We start from the raw sequence: 23,533 nt of genomic DNA on the forward strand, positions 1-23,533 counted from the left end.
GGGTACCAGTGGAGATTGAACTGCCCACTCAGTCTCCAAAAGTTAGATAGGGCTAAATGGCCTCGCCTACTCCCGTATATACGGGAATAAAAAGGTGTTAGCTGATTTTTTTTTTTTTATTTTATATTATATTAAAGTGACAGCAGAATTGGATAAAGGTAATGGCTACACCATGATACTGCTTGACTTTGCCATGGCATTTGACAGAATACCACATGGAAAAACAAAAACAGGAGCGGATGATAATGGATACGGAGGTGGCTGATGGACAGACACCAGAGATAGTATATGGTGGAGTGGAGTGGAGTCTAGGCAAATGATGGCAATTAGTGGATTTCTTTGGGGTTCAATATGAGGATCACTACTCTTTAATTTGTATATCAATAACATAGGAAAAGATATAAGAGAGGATTTTCAGTTGTTTGTTGATGATGCAAAATTGGAGAGCAATCGTTGATAATGGTGATGTAGATATCCTGCAGGATGATTTAAATAAAGTAGCATTGTGGGCAAAGGATAATGATTGTCAGTTTAATATTGCAAAATGTAAAGTTATGCACCTTGAGTTAAAAAGGTTGCATATGATGTATCATATTGATGGTATTGGTTTGCAGGCAATTGATGAGGCTTCAGACTGGAGATAATGGTGGACAAAGAATTGAATTTCAGAGGGCGTGTTGTAAAAGTGGGTAAAATCGCTCAACAAATTACTTGGATGTTGAAAAACACACAAAGATAAGGAAGTTATTATACCTCTTTATAAGGCTATGATTCGGCATATCTTGATTACTGTGCACGGATGTGATCACCTGGGTTTCTTGGGGACCAAGAAGTAGTTGAAAAGATTCAGAGACGATGACCGAGATGGTGACAGGTCTGTAGAATACTCTCTACAAGAATAGGTTGAATGTTTGTAGGTTACCAAATTTAGTTGATAGGCAGAAAAGGAGGACATGATAGAAACTTTTAAGATATTAAAGGGGTTTTATAAAATTGATACAAGCAAAATTTTTCAATATATGACATAGAAAACTAGTGGTCATCCATGGAAGTTGTGTAAAGTGGTAGTGGGGGATGGGGTGCAGACCAAACTTTTTGCATGGAGAATGTTAAGTGACTGGAGTGGATTACCATTGGTTGTAAGTTTCCTCATGGTGAATGGATTCAAGGAGAGTATAATAAGATTTGTGTGTATGATGGTTGATTTGGGTCTCCTGCAGTGAGTCTCTGAACTTCACATAGATGCTGTAAATAATAATAATAATAGTTCGTAGTTTTCCCCATTTCATTAGAGATAATTTGAGTTGAGACAATGCAAAATAGTCGAGCGATATAAGGAGGGAACAGATAATATACAATATCATAACTTCATCCACAGGAACATTTGTGAACAGAGATACAATATCTAGACTAGTCAAATGTCCTAAGAAATAGAAATTTCTTCTAATTTTTGTTGAGAGTCTATATGTCTTGTGTGATCTTTTAGAACACCTTCTTAAAAACTTCCACTCGTGACCCCTTTTTTGCCCGAGAAATGTTTACACGACCCCAGGTATATAGGTATAAGAAACAAGTATACAAATCAAGCATTTACTGATAATAAATCATAAAGAAATTTATTTTAAAACAATTCTTTGGTATACATATAATTTTACCATTTACATAAAGAATTACATTTGTTAGATCCTGAATGAAGGAATCTTGCAAAGAAATCATTCATTCAGGGTCTAGCATACTAAACTACACAGACAAAGAGAAATATCTGCACATCAGCTGAGATTAAAGTGAAACTGCTTTGCATATGTATAAAATTGCGTTTTATTTTTATGTACTGTGTATTTTAATCTATTGTGATCATACCAAGATCGAATTAGAGAATGTCTTAAAAGAAGAATTTGTTAATATTATTTAAGCCTCACTTTAGCTGTATAAAATGATTGAGTCACCAGATAGATATCAAGTAACAATTCATAGAAGGTATACAACTACACGTGTCCAGCATAACGCCGGAGGCAGTAGCTTATGTGGAAAGTACGTCGACACAAATTCCGTGAATACAAGAGTATAACAGCAAAGGGAAGAGCAAGGGATGAACCCAAGGGGAGAAAAGATACAGGTCGTGTGCAAAGTGGATGCTCGAACAAAGAATATAAGGGAATGAGTGCTGTATCGGCTCTCTCTTGTCTTATCGTTTTCCTGGTTCGGAAGTTAGCTAGTGGTTCAAGTAAGGAGGATGAAGCGTTAGTGCTACGATGTTGGACGGAGAATTTTCCTAAGAATGTTGTAGGATTCCATGCAGAGTTGAAGGTGAAATTTCCAGCCCTAGCAGATTCGAGCCCTCGCTGAAAAGTCCCATCGAGAGAAATAGAGATGTTTTCTGAGACACAAAGAATAGTCTGCAATCGGCAGTAATTATGAAGATAGCGTAGCCCCTATGCTGGCATAAGGACGGCCAATAGACAAGAGGTAACCAGACACACACGTGATGCTGAAAGACATCGGGAAAAGTTCAGTGAGGCAGAATTACTCTATTTTGTGTTTAGAAGAAAGAAAATTATTTGTGAATGTAAATTATGAACATTATTCTAAAGAACTTTGTGGACAGACTCTAATTAGATAGTTAGCCTCCTTTTGAGAATAAGAAAAATTATTTGAAGAGGTCTTTTGTGTTGTATGTGATTGATTTGACATAACGAGATTAGGACTGTAGACTTATAGTAGCTGAATAACATTAGAATGTTAGTTATATTATCTTATGAATACCTTGCAGAAGGGAATTTTAGCTTAACACCATATCATTTGCTATCTATCCCAATTATCAGTCACTGTGTCTTACATGCTTTATAATCTTTGATTTAAATTTAAAGTGTGTTGATCCTTTAACTCGAGTTTCCTTAATTAGTATTGAGATAAATTGAATGCCTGAATTTCTTTAGTGTATTTTGCTTTAATATTCCAATAAACATGATTTATTTGCCTATACCCGAGTCATGCCTGACTACGATTCCGAATTACCACTTATAAAAATAGAACCTCTTTTGGCAGGAAGAAATTAGAAAGTGTATATAATCATAGATTTAGGTCACAACTGCAGTCTGAATCTATATAGCCGTATTAAAGTAAAATATAGTGTAAAAACGCCTCAGAATCTAGTATTGTCTCCCTGAGTAAGGATCTTTTCTGCTATAGGATACTGGCTGGCGCAGCATAATATAAATTTGCCAGTATCCGAAGAGGAAACAATACTGGATGTATATTAGGCCTGATATCTGAAGAAGTAAAATAGCGATTGAAAGATAGAAAGGGAAGATATAAAATAAAAAAACAATGACATAACACAATGCAGTAGTCTCGAATCTGAGCTAAGGTGTTTCTGGCAGGTTCATTGGCGTGATGGCATTTGCAGTGCAAAGTGTGCATGTTGTGTGTTCAGAACTAAGGCTATAGTGAAGTAGTGCAGTGCAACACGGTTGAGCGCTGCCAGAAACACCTCAGATTCACTATGCGTTTGATTTTGAATTAATTTTTGGTCGTTGCGTGTTCAGAAACCTTTCTGTTGCCAAATTTTTCGTGACCGCCCACATTCAGTTATGCGATCCCAAATGGGGTCGCGACTCACAGTTTCTGAAGCTCTGCTTTAGAAAATTAACCAGATGTTTAGATAACAAGTAAGTTGGTGAGCAAATAAAATCTGCGATAGGATAAGGAATATTAACACGTTGAAAGCCGTGGCAATTTTCAGGTCTCAAAAGCCAATTTAATTTAATCATATCATATTATTCACGTAATTATAATGCATAGTAATCACCAAAAAACATGCAGAATGTGTTTTTTTGTAAAAAAAAAAAAAAAAAAAAAAAAAAAAAAATCTCGCGCGTTATCTCGTAGTTGGTGTATGTAACAAAGTTCTTCACAGTAGCCAAACTGAGTTAATTCGTACCCAGACATGCTTCGACTTGTCGTTGTTTTGCTAAAACATTAGCGATATGTGTGTGTAAATTTGTCAGTAGTAAATCAAACTTAGTCTAGAACATTATATTTATTTCTTTCTTGAGTATTTTGTTTTATAATTATTATTATAATATATATTTATAATCCCCACAAGATGGATAAGAAAAGGCCATTGACTCAAGAAGAACTTGAGTACTATGAGTACTGAGTTAGAATTTGATAAGTTTTTTTTTGCTGAGGATGGTTACGACAGTAGTGATTATGAATTTTCTGAGGATTGAAGTGAGGACAGCGAAGATGAAGTCGTCCCCCAAGACTGAAGATAATCTTGATACTTCCCAAGCAACATCACATACGAATGATAATTTGTGGACAGAAATACAACAAGATCTCCTGAACAATTTATTTTCCAAGAGAATGTTGGTTTGAAATTGGACACAACAGATTTTACAGTACATACATTGGTGGACTATTTTTTTTTTCAGAAGAGTTTCTTGCATTACTGGTCGAACAAACTAATTTATATGCTGAGCAAGAAATTGCGAAACTTTCACGAGTAAGAATCTCACAGGGCATCACAATGGAATGACGTCAGCGTTGCAGAAATGAAACTTTTTATTGGACTTGTTGTTGTTGTGCTTTTATTACAAATGGGCCCTTGTTCTTTTCCAATAATAGAGCATTACTGGAGTAGAAACCCACTTTATAATATAATGTTTTGGTGATCACATATGAATTGAAATAGATTCCAGTTGTTATTGTGTTATTTTCACTTTGCTGATAACTCAATACCATCTTCCAACAGACTATACAAGGTAAGACTGATATTGAATCATTTTAATAATATTATGTACCAGATAAAAATATCTATATCGACGAATCAATGATGCTGTGGCGTGGAAGATTAAGTTTCCGCCAGTATATACAAAATAAAAAAACACAAATACGGAATCAAACTTTATGAACTGTGCGAGTCTGATGGTCTTGTTATGAAAATAAAAATTTACTCTCGTAAATCTGAAGAAACTGACCATAATTTGGGTCACCCTCCTGAAGTTGTTTTGCACTTACTGGAAGAATATCTCGATAAGGGGTACATATTATATATATGGATAATTTTTATAATTCTGTTACTCTTATGACGTTATTGATTGCATGAAAAACTTATATGTGTTGAACACTACATAATAACAGGAAGGGAAATCCCATAGAGGTGGTAAATCAAAAATTGAAAAAAAAAGGGAAGGTTTTTTGGCAGCAAAATGGTCCTGCTATAAATGGAAAGACAAACGAGAAGTACTTTGTATTTCTAACATGCATGTTGTTGAAATGGTAGCGGTTTCAACTGCGATGGAAAATTTTTGATGAAACCAAACATAATTTGAGATTATAATAAGGAAATGTCTAGCATTGACCGATCAGATCAAATGCTGTTGTACTACTCAGCTCTAAGAAAGACCATTAGATGGGCGAAAAAAACTGCATTACATATAGAAATATATATACACAATGTGTTCAAATTTTTTCATAAAGTAACTAATTCTAACATAAAACTTATAAAATTTAGAGAAGCATTCGTTGAAGCGTTGATTGGAAAAGAGATTCTATTCTATTCTACCAGTTTCAAAGAAAGTTAGATCAGAAGAAGTTTATTATTTAGAGAGTATCCCACCTACCAAAAAAAAAAAAAAAAAACTATGTTTGTTCTATTATTTTGTATTTCATTTTTCGCTGTGTGAAGAAATTTTCAGTTCATGTATGCCAGCCTTGATTTTTTGTTCTCTTCCCAGAAGCCATCTATCCTTAGTTATGCTTATATACTATGCATATATTTGCAGCTGCGCGAAAAAGGCAAATTCAGTCAATTCCTAGTTGGCAGTCAACGTGTTAATCTAGTGTACCTTGGGCACTCCATATAATTGTGAAGTTAATGGAGCATAGATTTCAACCTTGTTTAAGACCATAAGGTCATGTTGTGTAAAAGGTTTTTTTTTTTTTTTTTTTTTTTTTTTTTTTTTTTTTTTTGTCCAAGTAGGGTCATAATCTAATGGAGTTTAAGTGGGGTATCTGAGAGTAAAATATATTTAAATAATAACTTTCAAGCCCATTGTGACTGTATGAGTTCTATTACATCCACCGACCACACCCCTTTCAACAAATATCCAGGAGTTTACAGTATTCCAGATTCTTGTGGCCTTGCTCATATATGGCAAACATCTAGAAGTTTAGTTTGGAAATGAGACAAAAAGAACATATTGAATACATTGATAACAACAGAGAAGACAGCTCATACCTAGTTTTTAACCATTCTCTCACAATATTGATTGGAAAAGAGCTCAATTCCTTACATAGAAGACAACATCAAAGAGTCGACAAAGTGTTTCTGTTGAGTGTACCATGTGAGTGGATAATCACATGGTACACTCAACAGAAACAACGGAATGATTTTGTGATAACTGGAAGCCACTTATTTCAGATCTTTCCACATGTCACTGACCTGAGCCAGGTTCCGTTCCACATGTTTCTGTTCGTTATTTTTGTGTAATGGTTCCTACATGCTCAGTTTTAATTATATAGTGGTTTTTTTTTACCTCCTTGTATTTATTTTGTGTTCTTCCTTATCCAGAAAAAGCCACCATCATATGTGGCAAAAGTAATCAGTTTAACTATCTATAAATACACAACTTATTAAACCCATTGTCAGCATCTTTTGTTACATTGTTTTTTTTGATTGAAAAATCTACATACTCATTATGAATAGACTTGTAGGGAAGTAAAAAATATATATATAATTAGAAAGTTAAAATGCAAGAAAGCAGACTTCTGAATCATTCAACCTCTTACACTTCTGAAAAGAAATATGACCAATAATATAATTCTTAAATTTTTTATATTTCGAAGGACGTTTACATTCTAGAAAAGTTAGACCTTCAAAAAAGCATTGATTGACTTGTTATGGGAGTGAATCTAATCCACAAGTTATGCACATAACCAAGTTGGGTTGTCTTGTCTTCACTTGCACTTACTCCAACTGCATAGATGCTGACCTATAGTCTGGTTTAGATAATATGATCAGTACTACTTAGAGTAACATTTTTTAGCCTGAAAAAATAGGGAATTCAAAAAGTTTAATGCTATTTACAAGAAAAGTTTCATTCCAAGAGTCACCACTTGATGGAAAAAGTACCATTTCTGCTGATGTCAATACTTGACATCAGTGGAAGCTAACATTTTAAAGAAAAGGGTTCAACTTTGCTGTCATGCCAGAACACATTCCTAAAATAAATATTATTTGCAACGTAGAAAAGGCCCTTTACTTTCTACCTCTGCCTGTCATAAATGACAACAGATTAAAGACTATAATTCTTTCTTCTTTTCATCCTAAAATGAACAGTTCCTCATAAAAAAAAGCTCTTTTATATTTAAAGAAGAGCAAAGATGTTATAAGGCATTTAAACTGTTAGCATAGATATAACTGATTATATGTCCAAGATTTCTTTTTTACCTCAAACTCACACTCCATTAGATGGACCTTACCATGAAGAAAACAATGCAACATGACAACATGGCTTACGGATCTTAAAACTGTGAAATCTATGCACCCCTCTACCATTATATGGAATACCCAAGGTACACAAGACTAATATTCCTCTTTGGCCTGTCATAAATGTTATTAGCTCGCCTACTTGTTTTGTTATCAAAACATCTGGCTAATCTTTCAAAGTACCACATCAGGCATGTGCACTCTCATGAAAAACTCATCACATTTCATAGAAAAATTAGGAAAAATTTCTATCTTGCTAGTAAACATTTCTTTGTCTACAGGAACATTCACAAATGTTCCTGTAGACAAAGTTATGGTGTAGATGATCTGTTCACTGCTGACATCTCTCAACTCAAATTAATTCTGATGGAATAGGGAAATCTACAAACAACTATCTGGCCTTGCAATGGGAAGTCATCTATCTCCTCCATGTCCTGATTTATTCATTGAAATCTTTTGACAAAGATTTTCTTCTATCTACAAATCCCAAACCATCACTTTGGTAGAGATATGTAGATGATGATCTGGAAACAGTGTAGCTGAGTTAGTTTTCTTTCATCTGTTAATCCTTCCATAAAATTATATTCACTTTAGAACTTGAGAATGGAGGAACATTACTTTTCCCTAGATGTTAATTTTGAAAAAAGCAGGAGAGCTCTCTTAGTATATACCGTAAGCCCACTCATACAAGTTATCTACTTTTCTCTTCGTTGCACCATATATATTGCTAGAATTATATATTATACATATGTTGAAAAAAAGGCTATCAGTGTTATAGGAGATGAAGAAACACTAAAAGAGTTATTCTCTTCAGCTACTGGTGAGCAACGAATATACTAAGAAAATGGTACAAAAAATAGTATTCTACTCTTGCTTCATAACAAATACCTCGCATTCAATACAGAGCTTTGGTTTCCATCCGTTATATTTATACTTTTTCTCAAAATTGTCAATCCCATTGAACTAATTGAACTATTGAAACAAATATCCTGGAATTTACAGTATTCCATGTTCTTGTGGCCTTGCTTACATAGGGCAGTCATCTAGAACAGCACTTCCCAAACTGTGGGCTGCGGCCCCCTTGGGGGCCATAGGTTTTGTTGAGGGGACCGTGAAATAATGAAAACAAATTTAAAATGTTTTAAGACTAAGTATATTTTTTTATTTTAAAAGAAACCTATTTAACTTTTATGATTTCTTTTTTGTTATTTTTTATATTTTAATGGAAAAATTCACACATTGGTGTTGGTTCACAAACTTTGCTTCCTGCGTATTTCGGTGCTTAACGAATATTAGTAAATATTACTTATTCATATGTTTCATTTCAAAGCAGTAGTTAATTGTATTTACTTCGAGTACTGTCCAGGGAAGTTCCAAATCTTCCTGTCCCTTTCATCACGCGTTCGTAATCAGGGACTGTTGATATTGACCTTATATACTTATCAAAACTCGTTTTATATTATCACTGTCATCCGAGCTACTTTTCTGTTACCAATAAAAGTTTTGCATGTACTTCACACATGAAAAAAAGCTTAAACAAGTTCATGTGGGGATATAGTAACTCGCTTGCAGTGGTAAACAACACGCCCTCCCTAAGAGCTACTATACTGCAGAGGCAATAAAAATAAGTACTTTTATTATGCCAGTGCATAAGGTATGAGGAGTTTGTGTGATATATTTCTCAACAAATAGTGCAATTAGAGACAACTGGGATAAAAACACTAATTAATGAATCACATGTCCCCTCATACAGAAACTATGCTGTATAAACTGAAACAAAACCATGTGTTGCATGGGCAAACACAGTATCTAACTAAAAACTATTGTTATTAATTAGATGTGTGTGAGTTCGATTTCCCAAGGCAGCAATAAAATTCAACCGAACGTGTAAAAATTCGTGAGTGTTAAAACTAAGTAATATATATATATATATAATGAATGTTATGGCAGTTTCACATATGGAATTCGGTTGAAGAGAATTAGCATTTCAACTCAATTGTCAGCTATGCTTTTATCTTTCGGTTGCGCGATCTTTTGTTAATACCGCACCAATCATATGCACGTTTTAATAAACAGACTGCCTTTGCTGTCTGTTTCGCGTTAGGCTTAATTACCATAAAAGGAGAAAAGTCACAAAAGTGAAAAATGTTCCTGGTCCGGGGGATTCCCTTATTCAGGTAATATTCACTAATTTCATGTTATCAGTCTGTGGTGTGCCAGTATTGGTAAGTGGTGATATTATTTGATCTATTCTACGTTAAAAATTTAACCCTGAGATGGATAAGTGGTTGATAAAAAAAATCCCGCGAACAATCAGAAGCAGAAACAGACTAAAAAAGGACAGTATTTCATATTTTACCAGAACAGCCCGCATTGTCTTCAGAACCAAACGGTAAGAGGCAAAAAATGTAATATATGCATTTGATTTTTGCAATATTCGCTGTTTATGTTTTGTATTGAATATAAATACAATAAATATTATAATAATATATCTCTATTACGATTTTTTTTCGGGGGGGGGGGGGGCATGAAATATTTTAATTTTTGCAAAGGGGGCCCTGACATCCAGAAGTTTGGGAAGCACTGATCTAGAAGATGTCTGCCCTATGTAAGCAAGAAGTCTATTTAATCTAAAGGATATCTAAATTAGACAAAAAGAGCATCTTGGAGAATTATATCATGATTGAAACAAGAGCTTCATGCCTTACATAGAAGACAACTTCAAATAGTCTATGGTGGTTATCTACTCACAGGGTACCAAAAACCAAGCAATGATTGCGATATTTGGAAGTCACTTATTAGATCTCTCCACATGTCACACTTTAACTTTTCTGCCAACTATCATATATACCTCTGAACATTGGACTGACCTATGCCAGCTTCCATAACCACATGTTTTTTAACTTTTGTACTACATTCCCAGAAGCCAATACGTCACATATTATTATAATAATAATATGTGGCGAAACTAGTCGGTATAGCTATCTATATTATTGCAACCTATTAAACCCAGTGTCAGTTATCTTTTGTCATCATTAAAAAAAAAATTTAAAAGAAAAAATATCTCGAGGCCACTAGTACCATGAGTGGTCTCAAGATATATATTTTTTTAATGATGACAAAAGATAACTATAGGCATACAGTGGTTTGCAGGTAGAAGTCACAAAAAAAAATTTTATTACAATGAAATTTGAGTCTGCCGTTTACATCATTTTTTCATGTTATAAGAATATATTGGGGAATTTGAAATATTAAGTGATCACCAATATTGAACCAAGATAAAAATCAGTATCACATTAAAACAGAAATGTTGGAATGATGTTGCTTTTCTATTCCAACATTTCTGTTTCGATGTAATACTGATCTTGGTTCAATATATGGTGATCACTTAATATTTCAAATTCCCCTGTACTCTTATAACATCAGTGAATCTAAAGGTATTACTATCAACAAATGACAGAATAGTGCCATGTATAGGTAATTTGAGACATCAAAGGGGGAGGAAGAGTGACTGATTTACTTTAGTTCTTGCCAGTAACTTAAATTATTTTTATACTTTGCTGGAACCTTCCATTGGGATGATATGTGCATATAAGTTATTCAATTTCTCATTTTGAAATTTCCCCACATGACCACTTGATATTGGCTTCCTTTCCTGGTCTCTGGTGTCTAAATAAATAATTTTATTATTCAGGAGGATCTCTTATAGTAACAAGAGTTCTTCTGACATGATAATTCTTTAGCTTAACTTCTTTTCTATTAGTATATTTATAGTATCATTCTTCACCCTTGTTGAGGTTGTTCTAGTAGCTGATTTATGACTTTGCTGTGATTCCCTAACAAAACCAGCAAGGTATTAAATATAGAACCACAACTCCAGTTGGAGTAATGCCATGTTTTTTCATATGCTTAATAAAAAAAAAAAAAAATCAGCTAACGCCTATTTGTTCCCGTATTGTGAATTTTTTTTTTTCTTATTTGTTTTATAGGATACTCATAGATCTGAGCCTTGAAGTGTCTCCATCAGCTGTCTACATAATGTTGCAAAATATGGCTTGCCACAAGTTGCATAGTAAAGAACAAAAGAAGAGTATTTGCAACACATCTAAAGTTAATGGGCATTAGTATGGTATATTTATTAATAACAGACTATATTGCACATCTGCAATATCATCAGTCAATATATTAAACTAAACAAAAATTAGTACACACACACACATAACTTGCTGTAATTGTGATTTTTATTCTGCAGAAAGTTGATTAAAGAGAATTTACTGAAAATAAATTTTTAGTAGTACATTCTATGTAAACTCAAAGATATAATTCCAAAATATAATTTTAGATAAAAATTGATTTTTTTACAAAGACATGCAATTAACCAACATACAGACCTTGCAGATGGGGTTATTTAGTACCTATATAAAGCAAGTTATTTGGCTTTGATAAGCTATTAAACCTAACGTGTTGAGGAAGATGAAAAGGCAGGATTCTTTTCATAATTTCATTCTTGCTCAGACTCCATTTCCTCTGACCCTGAGATGCTTAATCTGTGACCTATTGATGATTTTACTCTGGTTTGCAAACTTATAAAGTGGTTCAAAAACATCTGTATAAAGTGGCCTATTGTGCATGTACATTCAAACACCAGTTAACATAAATTGCTAAAAATAATTAATTTACAGAGAATTCATGGTTGAGCAGATAACTTATCTAATTTTCAACTAACAGACTGGATGACATAATTGTTTGAAAGACAATTTATGTTAGCCACTGAAACCATTATCTTGGTTTTAAGCACTTGAAGTGGCTTGAAAATAAATGAAATTTGACATAATAAAAATTAGCTGTGGAATGACATTACTAAAAGTATTTATCTGTGGAATTTTCAGCTTTTCTGCTTAGCCATTGGCGATGCATAATGATGACAAATAAACAAAATAAAACAATACTCAAAATTTAAGCAGATATAAAAATATGTTATTAAATGTAGGAGGACAGCTCAATTTTCAACTATTTGATTCAAAAACTAAATAATTAATTCAAGAAACAGGCATCAGGAGCAATTTCCCAGAATTGTGAAAGTTTAAGATGGTTGTTCTTGTTGATGCTTGGTCTGGTGGATATGACTCACAGCTTTCTGTGTATAATCCTTCAAGTAAAAGATAACTTGTTTAAGATTAAGACTAGTTTTATTCCAGCAAATTCTGTCTAGTAGATAAGACATGGCTTGATAAACTTGATTTATGTGGCACTCATGAAGTAGAATATAATTTTGATCTTCCATATTAACCTGAGCTGAACAAGTTGACCCATAGTAACAAATGCTTCATTATTTAAATTAAGGAGCTATTAAATCCCACATTGTTTCAAAACTGAATAAGAAACTTGAAGATCGGAATCAAAGAGTTTCATGCCGAATATAGTAACTATAAAAGTATCGGCGACTACTAACGTAAGCTAAAGCGTGTAGTCCAAGTACGTAGTACAAACTAGAGCAACTCGGCAAAGGTAGGGAAAGTTCTGATCGCTATTCTTAGTATTTTCCATAATGTAAAACCCATCTCCTAGGAGATGTATGATGTTATACATTATGGTGGGAGGTCACTACCCAGACCGGTTTCGATCTTTATTGAGATCTCATTAGTGAGTAGCTAGACCAAAAATAATACTAAGGGTATAGCGAAAAGAACTCATTACATGGCATGATGCACTTTGCTATGGAGGCGTCCTCTGACTTCTGAGCAGTGTGAGCGCTTTTTTTAATTAATGCATTAAATAAAACAATACCTGTAAAGTGTAGGCCATTAGGCCAGAATTTCATAAACTCCAGGATGGGAGGATATTGATTTGTCAATGTGTCTAGAAAGGTATTTAATTTTTGAGTTAGGTGTAAAATAATTGAACAATAACTTACACTTTACATGTATTGTTTTATTTAATGCATTAATTAAAAAAGCACTTTCACTGCTCAGAAGTCAGAGGATGCCTCCATAGCAGAGTGCATCATGCCATGTAATGAGTTGTGTTTGTAGCCAGTATAAATTGGGGGGGGGGGGGATATAATGCTCCCAAGTCAGTGCAACTGTGTTCGACTGCAAGGACTACTCTCAATAGATGACCCACCACACTCACTGAATGTGACTGTAGGGTGCTACGAGGGATAAGATGCAAAAATACACGTTCATTGGCTGACAAGTTCAGTACAGAGTTACAGGCATCAGTGGGAATGCATCTGCACAAAACCGTTCAGAACTGAGGCTCAACGTGGATTTCCATGGTAACCAACATGCAACTTTGTCTTCAGCGGTGCATAGAGCATGTGCAGTGGGCAGTAGAGGCTTGTAGAGCTGTGATATGGAGTGAAAAATCACGCTACTCCTAGCAAGCTGATGAACAGGTATGGGTGTAGTCGATGTACAGTGAACATCTTACCAGTGCGTGTAATCCTATGAAATTTGGAGGTGATGGTGTGATGGCAAGCTTCTGGTTTGGCCTTGGAACTCTGTGGTGCCATGAAGATTGAACTCAGAGAGGGATCTGAACAGTCTGGACAATTCGATTCTTCCTATTTTGTGGTGTTTCTATGGAGTTTAACATTGTCTCTCAGCAAGACCATGTCATAAGGCTACTGGTGTAGCTGCATGGTTTGTGAACATAAATGTCACCACACTTGACTGACCTTCACAAAGCTCTGTTGCTGTGGGATGATCTAGAGTGTTGAGTGAGGTCAGGGAATATGTCCATAACAGTCCAAGATCTCATTACATGCCTACAGGAAAAATTGCAGTAAGCAGAAAAGGATTTCTGCTTACTGAAAGAGTGGTGAGCAGCTCCATGCCTACTTACAATATATAAGCGTTAGGGGATTTAACTAAAATAATCGCATTCTCCAATAGATAGTGGCATTTTTATCCCTGTTTTGGAATCTGCCCACAATTTCTTAGTGCATTCCAATAGTAATCCAGAAGAAGTGTCATCCTAATACTGATTTATGTGTTAGGCATCACGTGATTTTTGTCATGACCATTCTACCGGCATCGTCAGCAGTTTGAACCATCTCTAAACAGTATTGTTATTCTAGAGACGGGTTCATAGATTATCTGAACCTTAGTTAATGGTGTTAAATGTACAAGATTTACAAACCTTAACAGGTGGAGTCCTGCATTTTCTAAAATGTCAGTTTTCCCTGGAAGTTGACAGTTGTTCAAAGTTCTAATAAATGTTCAGAATAATTTAATTCATTCCATTATCAACGTTGATTCTTGGGCTAGTACTGTACATCAGATCAAGTGCAATGTTACACTACTGAAATTGTTTTTATTGCAGAAGTATGTTGAAATTAGTTTTTGGCATAACACAGTTGATGAAACCTAAAGATGCTGTAACGTTGAATCCTTTGGTCCTTCCACGTGAGCATACTATCCACCAGTTTCTGATAATGGGTGAGAAACCTGATTTCAACATGACAAAGTCTGTGTCACTTTTATATGCTTCAACTTCAATTCAGTTAATTTTATTACAAAATTTCAATCGTCTCTTCGTATTGTCAGTGTTAAGTAAAGTAGAACACAAAAACATACATGTAGAAAATACGACTCCTGTTCCATCTATATTGTGATTCAAGTCCAAATATATAAGTTCATTATTTAAGTTATTATTGTTTAATTTTTTTTCCCCAAAGGGTTAGAAAGAACTGCCTGAAATTTGTAAAGAGGCAGTTGGTTACCGGCCTTAATCACCAATAATGGAGTTCATGCCTACTAGTGATTGGAAGACTGAATGTAAGCAAGCAGGCAACTACTTAAATTTCGTATCCAAAATCATAATTCATACTGTATTGTTGGAAATAATGTGAATTATAGGGTTATTTATTTTATTTTTATTTTTTTTTTTGGGGGGGGGAATACTTTTCCAAATATCGAATTACTCTGAAAGTGAATAAAAGGTAAACTAAAAAAATTCTGTTTTGCAAACTTAGAATCAAGCATGCCAGTCTTTATTCTAGTGTATAATATATATAAGGTGTCTCAAATTACAGTATCTGTATTCAGGGCACTCTAGAGAACTACTGAATGAAACACTACGTTAAAATTTGGTACATACCCTAAAAAGTTAAATTTCTAAAGCATGACTGGCCTTTAAAATTTTCATGTCTTATATAGAGTATCATATTCTTATCCACCGATTTCTGAATTGTGTCTATAACTGACTTTTCCAATACTTTTAACCACCACTCCCGAAATGATTATTGGTCTGTAATTTTCTACTGTAGCCTTTGAGCCTCCTTTATGCAAAGGAAAATTTTACTCTCCTTTCTCTCTCTAAGGACCTTACCAGAGCTCAGATTTAAGTTAACCAGCCAAGTAAGAGGCACTGAAAATTCCTTTGTACGTTCATGTAATACCCGAGATGATATCCCATCCAAACCCACGGCAGTATTTGCATTTAAATCTTGCAATATCCTTAAGTACTGCTGATTCATTAACCTCAATTCTGATATTAGTTATTTTTACATAAGAAAATGAAACATTCTTGCCTGGGTGAGAATGTTTTGAAAAGTCACAGTAACTATTACGAGGATGGTCCAAAAAGTTCTCGGCCTAACAATGAAAAAACATTTATAATTTCAAAATTATTTTTATTTTTCAGCATAATCTCCCTTAAGACTAATACATTTATTCCAGCGATGCTCAAGCGCGATTAACCCAACCCTGTAGTGGTTCTCAGTAAGATCTGCAAAATACCCCTCTACAGCTGCAATCACCTCTTGATTCGAAGAAAAACGCTGACCAGCGAGGAAGAGTTTTAGTTTTGGGAAGAGATAAAGTTAGAGGGGGGCCAAATGTGGGGAATAGGATGGATGTTCCAACAATTTATAGTGCAGATCCCCTAATTTTCCCATTACCAACACACCTTTGTGGGCAGGTGCATTGGCCTGATGAAACATGATTTTTTCCCTTCTGCAAACCAGGTATTTTCTCACGAATTTGTTCGTCTAGTCTGGTTAAAAGATCGGAATAATATTCCCGGATATTGTTTTACCTTTTTTTACCAGATAATTAATAAACAAAATAAAAAATTTATTTTTATTTCATGGTTTTTGGTTTAATTATTTCATAATTTCTTTGTTTCTTTTTTGATCGAATAAAGCATACTTTGCAGTTTTTCTCATAAACTTCATTTCAGCTGTTATTAATCCTTGTCTTTATGTTTTATTGTCCAGATTCCACTTCCATACAATAGGACTGGTAGGGCTAACGTATTATATACTTTTAGACTAGTTTGTTTTTGAACTAGGTTAAGGCCTGTTATTTTTAAATATTTTGCAATTAAGTTAATATCTTTTTCATTATCGGTACCATCAACAGGGTGTAACATAGAGGCAGCCTGCTTCACGGCGTTGCTTAATAAGGGTGCTTGTTCAGCCTTATTGCAGGCAACAACATATTTTACAAATATACAGCGTTTAGTTTACCAAATAAAAAAGGCGCTGCTTAATAAGGGTGCTTGTTCAGCCATATTACAGGCAACAATATATTTTACAAATATACAGCGTTTAGCCTCATGAAGCCTCAAAAAGGCTGAAACTGGTCTGGGTAGTGACCTCCCACCATAATGTAATAACAGCATACATTTCCTAGGAAATGTGTTTTTACATTATGGAAAATACCTAAGAATAGCGATCAGAACTTTGCTGCGAGTTCTCCGGTATTGTATTACGTACTAGGATCACTTGCATTAGCTCACACTAGTGGTCGCCGATACTTTATAGTTTACTATATTCGGCATGAAACTCTGATTCCAATCTTTGAGTTTCTTATTCGGTTTTCAAACAATGTGGGATTTAATATCCCCTTAATTTAAATAATGTTTATATCGCCGAAACGAAGCGTATTAGCTCTTTACTATTGTTCAATTTATTCATTAACGATATAGGAAAGGATCTGAGAGGAAGTGTTTCATTTGTTTGCTGATGATGCAAAGTTGGGTTGAGCAATAGTGAGTTCACATGATGTCAAAATTTTGTGCAGGATGATTTGGATAGTTTGGGGGACTGGGCTAAGAAGAATGGATGTCAATTTAATGTGGCAAAATGTAAGGTTATGAATTTTGGGGTGAAAAGATTAGCAGCAGTATATGACATTAATGGAACTGTACTCCAGGAGATTGATGAGGCGAGGGATTTGGGAGTGTTGGTGGATAGGGAATTGAAGTACAGGGGCCACATCGCAAAAGTGGCTCATCAAACCACTTGGTTGCTGAAACATCTTTAACAAGCAGAGACAAATAGGTTATTGTTCCTTTGTATCAAGCCTTGATAACACCCCATCTAGACGACTGCCCAGATCTGGGCACCAGGGTTTCTTCTTGATAGGGTGGAGAGGATCCAGAGACGAGTGACCAAGATGATAGCAGGTCTGTGGAATAAAGCTTATAAGAACAGGTTGAAGATTTGTGGGTTGCAAAAATTGGTTGACAGGTGGAAAAGGGGTGATATGATTGAGACATTCAAATTACTGAAGGGTTTCTATAAGATTAATTCAGAAGATATTTTTGAGAATAGGACTTGTGGTGGGAGGACTAGAGGCCATATATGGAAGCTGGGCAAGAGTGTTGTTATCAAGGGTGTTAGAGCTAGGTTTTTTACTTGGAGAGTGGTGAATGAGTGGAATAAGCCGCCAGAGTCTGTTTTGGGTGCAATGACCGTGAATGAGTTCAAGGCGAGGTATGATAGATACTTTGTGAATGTCGAATAGTTGTTCTTGACATGATGTTAGGGTCTCCCTCGAAGAGTCGATGGACTCTTTGGAGTTGCCTGTAATAATAATTAGATACTTAAGGAAACAACCCATAAAGTATCATGATGTAAATTTCATTAACTTTTATAGTGTCTGTATATTATATATCTATTAAATTATATTATGCATGAATTCTACTCAAATTGCGAGTTAACTCGCCCCAACGTTCGCATTGGGGTGATAACTCGCTTCCTGCAGTAAACAATACACCCTCCACAACAGCAACTATACTACAGAAACAGGAAAAACAATTAGTTTTATGTCACTGAATAAGGTTCATAGACATTTGCAGACTGTAATATATTTCTCATCAAATAGTGCAATTTGAGACAACTGAGAAAAATGGCACTAACTAATGAATCACATCTCCCCTCCCACAGTTACTGCCGTATAGACCCAAGCAAAACCATATGTTGCCAGTGCAACATATGGTTTTGCTTGACACTACCCAATCATGAACGTGTTAAACCTAAGAAATATATAGTGAATGTATTTCAGATAATATGGAAATCGGTTGAAGAGAATTAGCATTTCAACTCAGTTGTCAGCTTGCTTTTTCTTTGTTTCGCGCGATCTTTTGTTAATAGCGCAGGAATCATATGCACTTCTTCATAGCTGCCCTTTCTCTACTGTCCTATCATTGTGCACAGCTTTCACTTCTCATTAGTCATTTGGGAAGGATTGTTCATTATGTATCTCAACTCTTGTAAATTACTAATAATTTTTGCTTGACATAATGGGAAAGAAGTTGATGCTATTTGGGTAGATAACTTTGATGTTGCACACAAGTAAACCCTCTCGAGGCCAGAAGTGATGGCGAGGGGCTAATTGGTAAGTCATACCCATTTTCATTTGTTTTTGAAAACTTTAGTTTCCGAAAATCTTCACATATATCACATACACCACGATTTTTTTTTTTTTTTTGATTAAATTTTTGGGGAAAATTCCAGTAAATACGATAATTTTTTTAGCTTTCAAATTCTTAAGTATAGATCATTGATTAAACACTGGATATATAAAACGCCCAAAAAAGCAATATAGAAATAAGCAATTTCACTCCTCTGATAAATTATTTATATTAAGTAAAAATGCATAGTATCTTTATACATTTTGTTCTATTTAAAAATAAATCATTTTTTTTTGTACATCTAAATTCAAATAAAGCAGACACATACAATGAAATGTAATTATTTATTAATTTATTATTATTTTGATGAGGTACTTGGTAATAACGAAAATTTAAGAAGGGGTGCATGAATATCTGAAGTTTGAGAAATACTGGTTTATCCAAATATTTAGTCTGAAACACAGCTGTATATTACGCTGTTCGTTTTCTTAAATTCCGCTTCGTTGGATAGATGAAATAGCGTGATATGCACTTACGTTTTTTCATCGTCATTTCGATTTTGAATGTGAGACATTGAGTGTATTGTGTATTCTGTGTTTAAGTGACTGGATAATTTTTGACTTTGATTTTAATTGTGTACTTATTTTTGAATTTTTGGTAGACAAAATTTTAAAGATAAGTAGTTTATAAATTATAAACATATTAATCAGAGGTGCATTTTGCTAAAATGCTAAAATCGCTCGTTGGGCAGCATACTTTGTCTTACATTGCCATCAATAATTACAGTTTGGTTTTAATTATCAAATTATTGTAAAAAATCGATTTAAAACAGTTGCCTTCCGTAGAAGGCAACTGTTTTAAATCGATTTTTTTTTTAAAATAAGATTTTTAAAAAAATCGGCTTACACCTTTTATTCCCATATAGGGAGTAGGCGAGGGTGTTTTAGCCATATCTAACTTGGAGACTGAGTGGGCAGTTCAATCTCCACTGGTACCCCGATCAGATTGCTGGCCCAAGGCTATCACTAATTAGGTGGCTCCACAAGTGTTGTCATCCCGTTGTCCCTAACACAATGTATTTAATGTCTCAAATAGTGTGTGTTCTACGGTTGATTTTCTTGAGTTAACAGGACGAAACACCCGAGTTTCCGGAAGAAAAAAACACCGTTTACCCGTGGCAGAGATCGACTAACTCTAGAACCAGTCGAAAAAGGGCTTAGAAAAATTTCCTCTAGTCGCCGACTAGATTCGAAACCAAGAAGCCTTCCTTCGTGAAGTCAAACGCCGCATCCACTGAGCTACACAGGCTCTTTTATTGTTTTTAAAAAACTTAAAAATAATGAATAATTAATAGAAAAATAATAATTTGTCAGTCATTTAGATGAGTAATTTGAAAGGGAAAAAGTTATCTTTTATAGTTATATTTTAAAAAAGACAACTGGCGAAACGGAAAATCACCTGGAGAAGATAAGCTAGGTTCAGAACTATATAAATACGCAGGAACAAGATTCAAAGAAGGACTCTTATTATTTTTAAATACAATTTACTCAACTGGTATCCTCCGCCCTCCCCCAATAGAATGGAAAAAAGCAATTGTGATTCCTATCTTTAAAAAAGGTAATAGAGATAACCCTAAAAACTCTAGAGGTATCAGTATAGTAAATTCTTGTTACAAAATTATCAGAATCTTAAATAGCAAACTAATGAAATATTCCGGAAACTTTATTTTAGAAGTACAGAATGGATTTAGAAAAGGACGATCATGAATAGACCCGGCCTTTTGCCTAAAATTAATAATAGAGGAAAGAAGAGAATACAATTTAGAAACATATATTGCATTTATTGACTTTGAAAAAGCATTTGACAAAGTTAAAAGAAACATTATTTAACATATTAAAAGAAAGAAAAATACCAAATAATATCCTAAAAGCTATCACAAGTATATATGAAAATAATCAATTACAAATAAGATTAAATCACAAACTATCATATACGAGAGATAAACCAAGAGGTCCGACAGGGATGTCCCCTCTCAGCAACTCTTTCTAATATCTACTTAAATGAAATAATAATAAAATGGAATAAAAATCTACATCAAGGAATTAAACTTTCACCTACAGTTAACTTAAACACTCTCCTCTTTGACGACCAAATAATAATTACAAATTGTGAAGATAACTTACAGAAAGCTATTTTAGATCTAACCGAGATATCCAAAGATTATGGTATGATAACATCAACAGAAAAATCAAACACTATGGCCTTTAAAGGATAAGATCCAGCAAGAACTAAAATAGTAATAGATAACAAGATCTTAGAACATGTGAATTCATTTAACTACCTAGGATGTATGATCACATATGAAAATGTAAAAGATATAAATAAAAATTGCAAAATATTTAAAAATAACAGGTGTAATTAATTCTATATTTAAACCAAACCTAGTTCAAAAACAAACCAGGCTAAAAGTATACAATACATTAGCCCTACCAGTCTTAATGTATGGAAGCGAAATCTGGACAATGAAACAAAAAGACAAAGATTGACAACAGCAGAAATGAAGTTTATGAGAAAACCTGCAAAGTATCCCCTATTTGATCACAAAAGAAAGGAAGAAATTGTGAAAGAATTAAACCAAGAACCAGTAATAGAAAAAATTAAAAAAATATAAACATAAATGGATGGAACACGTTCAAAGAATGAAATCAAAGATGACCAAAACAAGCCTTAAAGTGCAAGCCATTAGGAAAAAGGAAAACCAGGACGTCCTCTTAAACGATTCAACGCCGACTTCTATGGCTGGAACAGGCCATGCTAGGACTAAATCGAAGAAATTGTGAAAGAATTAAACCAAGAACCAGTAATAGAAAAAATTAAAAAATATAAACATAAATGGATGGAACACGTTCAAAGAATGAAAACAAAGATGACCAAAACAAGCCTTAAAGTACAATCCATTAGGAAAAAGGAAAACCAGGACGACCTCTTAAACGATTCAACGCCGACTTCTATGGCCTGACAGGCCATGCTAGGACTAAATCCTTGATACGCATGATGATGATGTAAAGTTATCGGGAGCTGCTTTTCTGAAAAGGAAGCAAGTAAAGAAAGCATAAGCGATATAAGGAGATTTGGAATTTTAACATTTCATATTTGGAATTTCACAACGACACCAAAGAGAATGCGTTTTGAACAGAACCAACACCAAAAGTTATATAAAAATTTCAGCACCAGCTGTTTGAGCAGCTTCTACATCCTCATCCACAAATACCAACGATTCCCCTGCATCAGCCGTTGATACTGACGTAACAACAATTTGTGAGGGTTGTCATTTTTAAAATAATTGTAAAATATTAAAAAAATTTAATATTTTAATCAACTAATGATTCCATAACAGTTGATTCGAAAAATGATGGGGTAAACGATGATAGCGATAAAAAGAAATTACGAACAGATGATCCAATTAAAAATCAAGATTGTTTTATTGAAACTGATTCATACTACTGGCTAGAGAAATTTAATGACAAAACTAGAATTGAACTTAAGAAAGGTCTTATTCAAGTAAAATTAAATAAATATCCTTTGAATGATCAAGGCAGAAAATTTTCGAATAATTATATGATGCTGTTTACTGTTTCTGCTGCAAAATTTTTAATCTTGTTTCATCAGAGGGGAAAAAAAAGCGCGTCGAAAAGCGGTTTTGAATTGGGAAAATATCAACAAAAAACTTCAAATGCATGCAACTTCACAATCCCATATTCGTTATTTTCCTGAGTGGAAGGAATTGACAATCCGGTTAAATTTGAAATTTGAAACGATTGATGCAGACCGACAAAGAATTTTTTTGTTGGTCTGCAACAATGAAGCAATGCTGGAAAGAAGTTTAATACGATTATTAACAATAATCCGTGGCATGGCAACACAAAATCTTGCCCTTCGGGGGATCGTCTTCTACAATTTATACTCGTAACAACGGAAATTTTCTAAAAAATGACTTTTTGCATTGTTCGATGAAATTATGAAGCAACATCTTGATTCTATAGACTTGGAAATTGCTTTGAGCAGTGGCAAAACATCTCATGTAGATGCAATAGATTTACTTAAAGTGTTTCTCACCAAATTTTATCATATATATAAACAAAATCTTGTAGATATTTCTCCCAACGTACCCACCGCCCTGAAGACATTGTTAACAGTTCCTGTTAGCAAGTGTGGAAAGGCGTTTTTCTAAGCTTAAAGAGAGCGTGGGTAGCTCAGTGGATGTTGCGTTTACACACCACGGCGCTTGACCGCACGAATGAAGATTTCTTGGTTTAGAATCTAGTTGTCGATTAGAAGAAATTTTTCTAAACCTTTTTTCGACCTGTTCCCGAGTTAGTCGATCTCTGGCAC

The 23,533-nt window shown here is 34.3% G+C and overlaps 1 protein-coding gene across 3 annotated transcripts in view; it reads left to right on the top strand.

Annotated features, from left to right (window-relative positions):
• LOC150109984 (mitotic-spindle organizing protein 2B-like) overlaps window positions 1-11,757 on the top strand; it is a 59,018-nt gene extending 47,261 nt beyond the window's left edge. For all 3 annotated transcript variants that reach the window (XR_016548113.1, XM_090390409.1, XM_090390417.1), the window contains one exon: window positions 11,485-11,757. Coding sequence is in view for 2 of the 3 variants with exons in the window: in XM_090390409.1 (XP_090246535.1) it covers window positions 11,485-11,620 (136 nt within the window). In the remaining variant the exon portion in view is untranslated. The remainder of the gene's footprint in view (window positions 1-11,484) is intronic.
• The last annotated feature ends 11,776 nt before the right edge of the window (window positions 11,758-23,533 follow it).

Source organism: Typopeltis vanoorti, chromosome 1 (genome assembly GCF_054136105.1).
Source record: "Typopeltis vanoorti isolate ZY-2024b chromosome 1, IOZ_Tvanoo_1.0, whole genome shotgun sequence".
Lineage (NCBI taxonomy): Eukaryota > Metazoa > Arthropoda > Arachnida > Uropygi > Thelyphonidae > Typopeltis > Typopeltis vanoorti.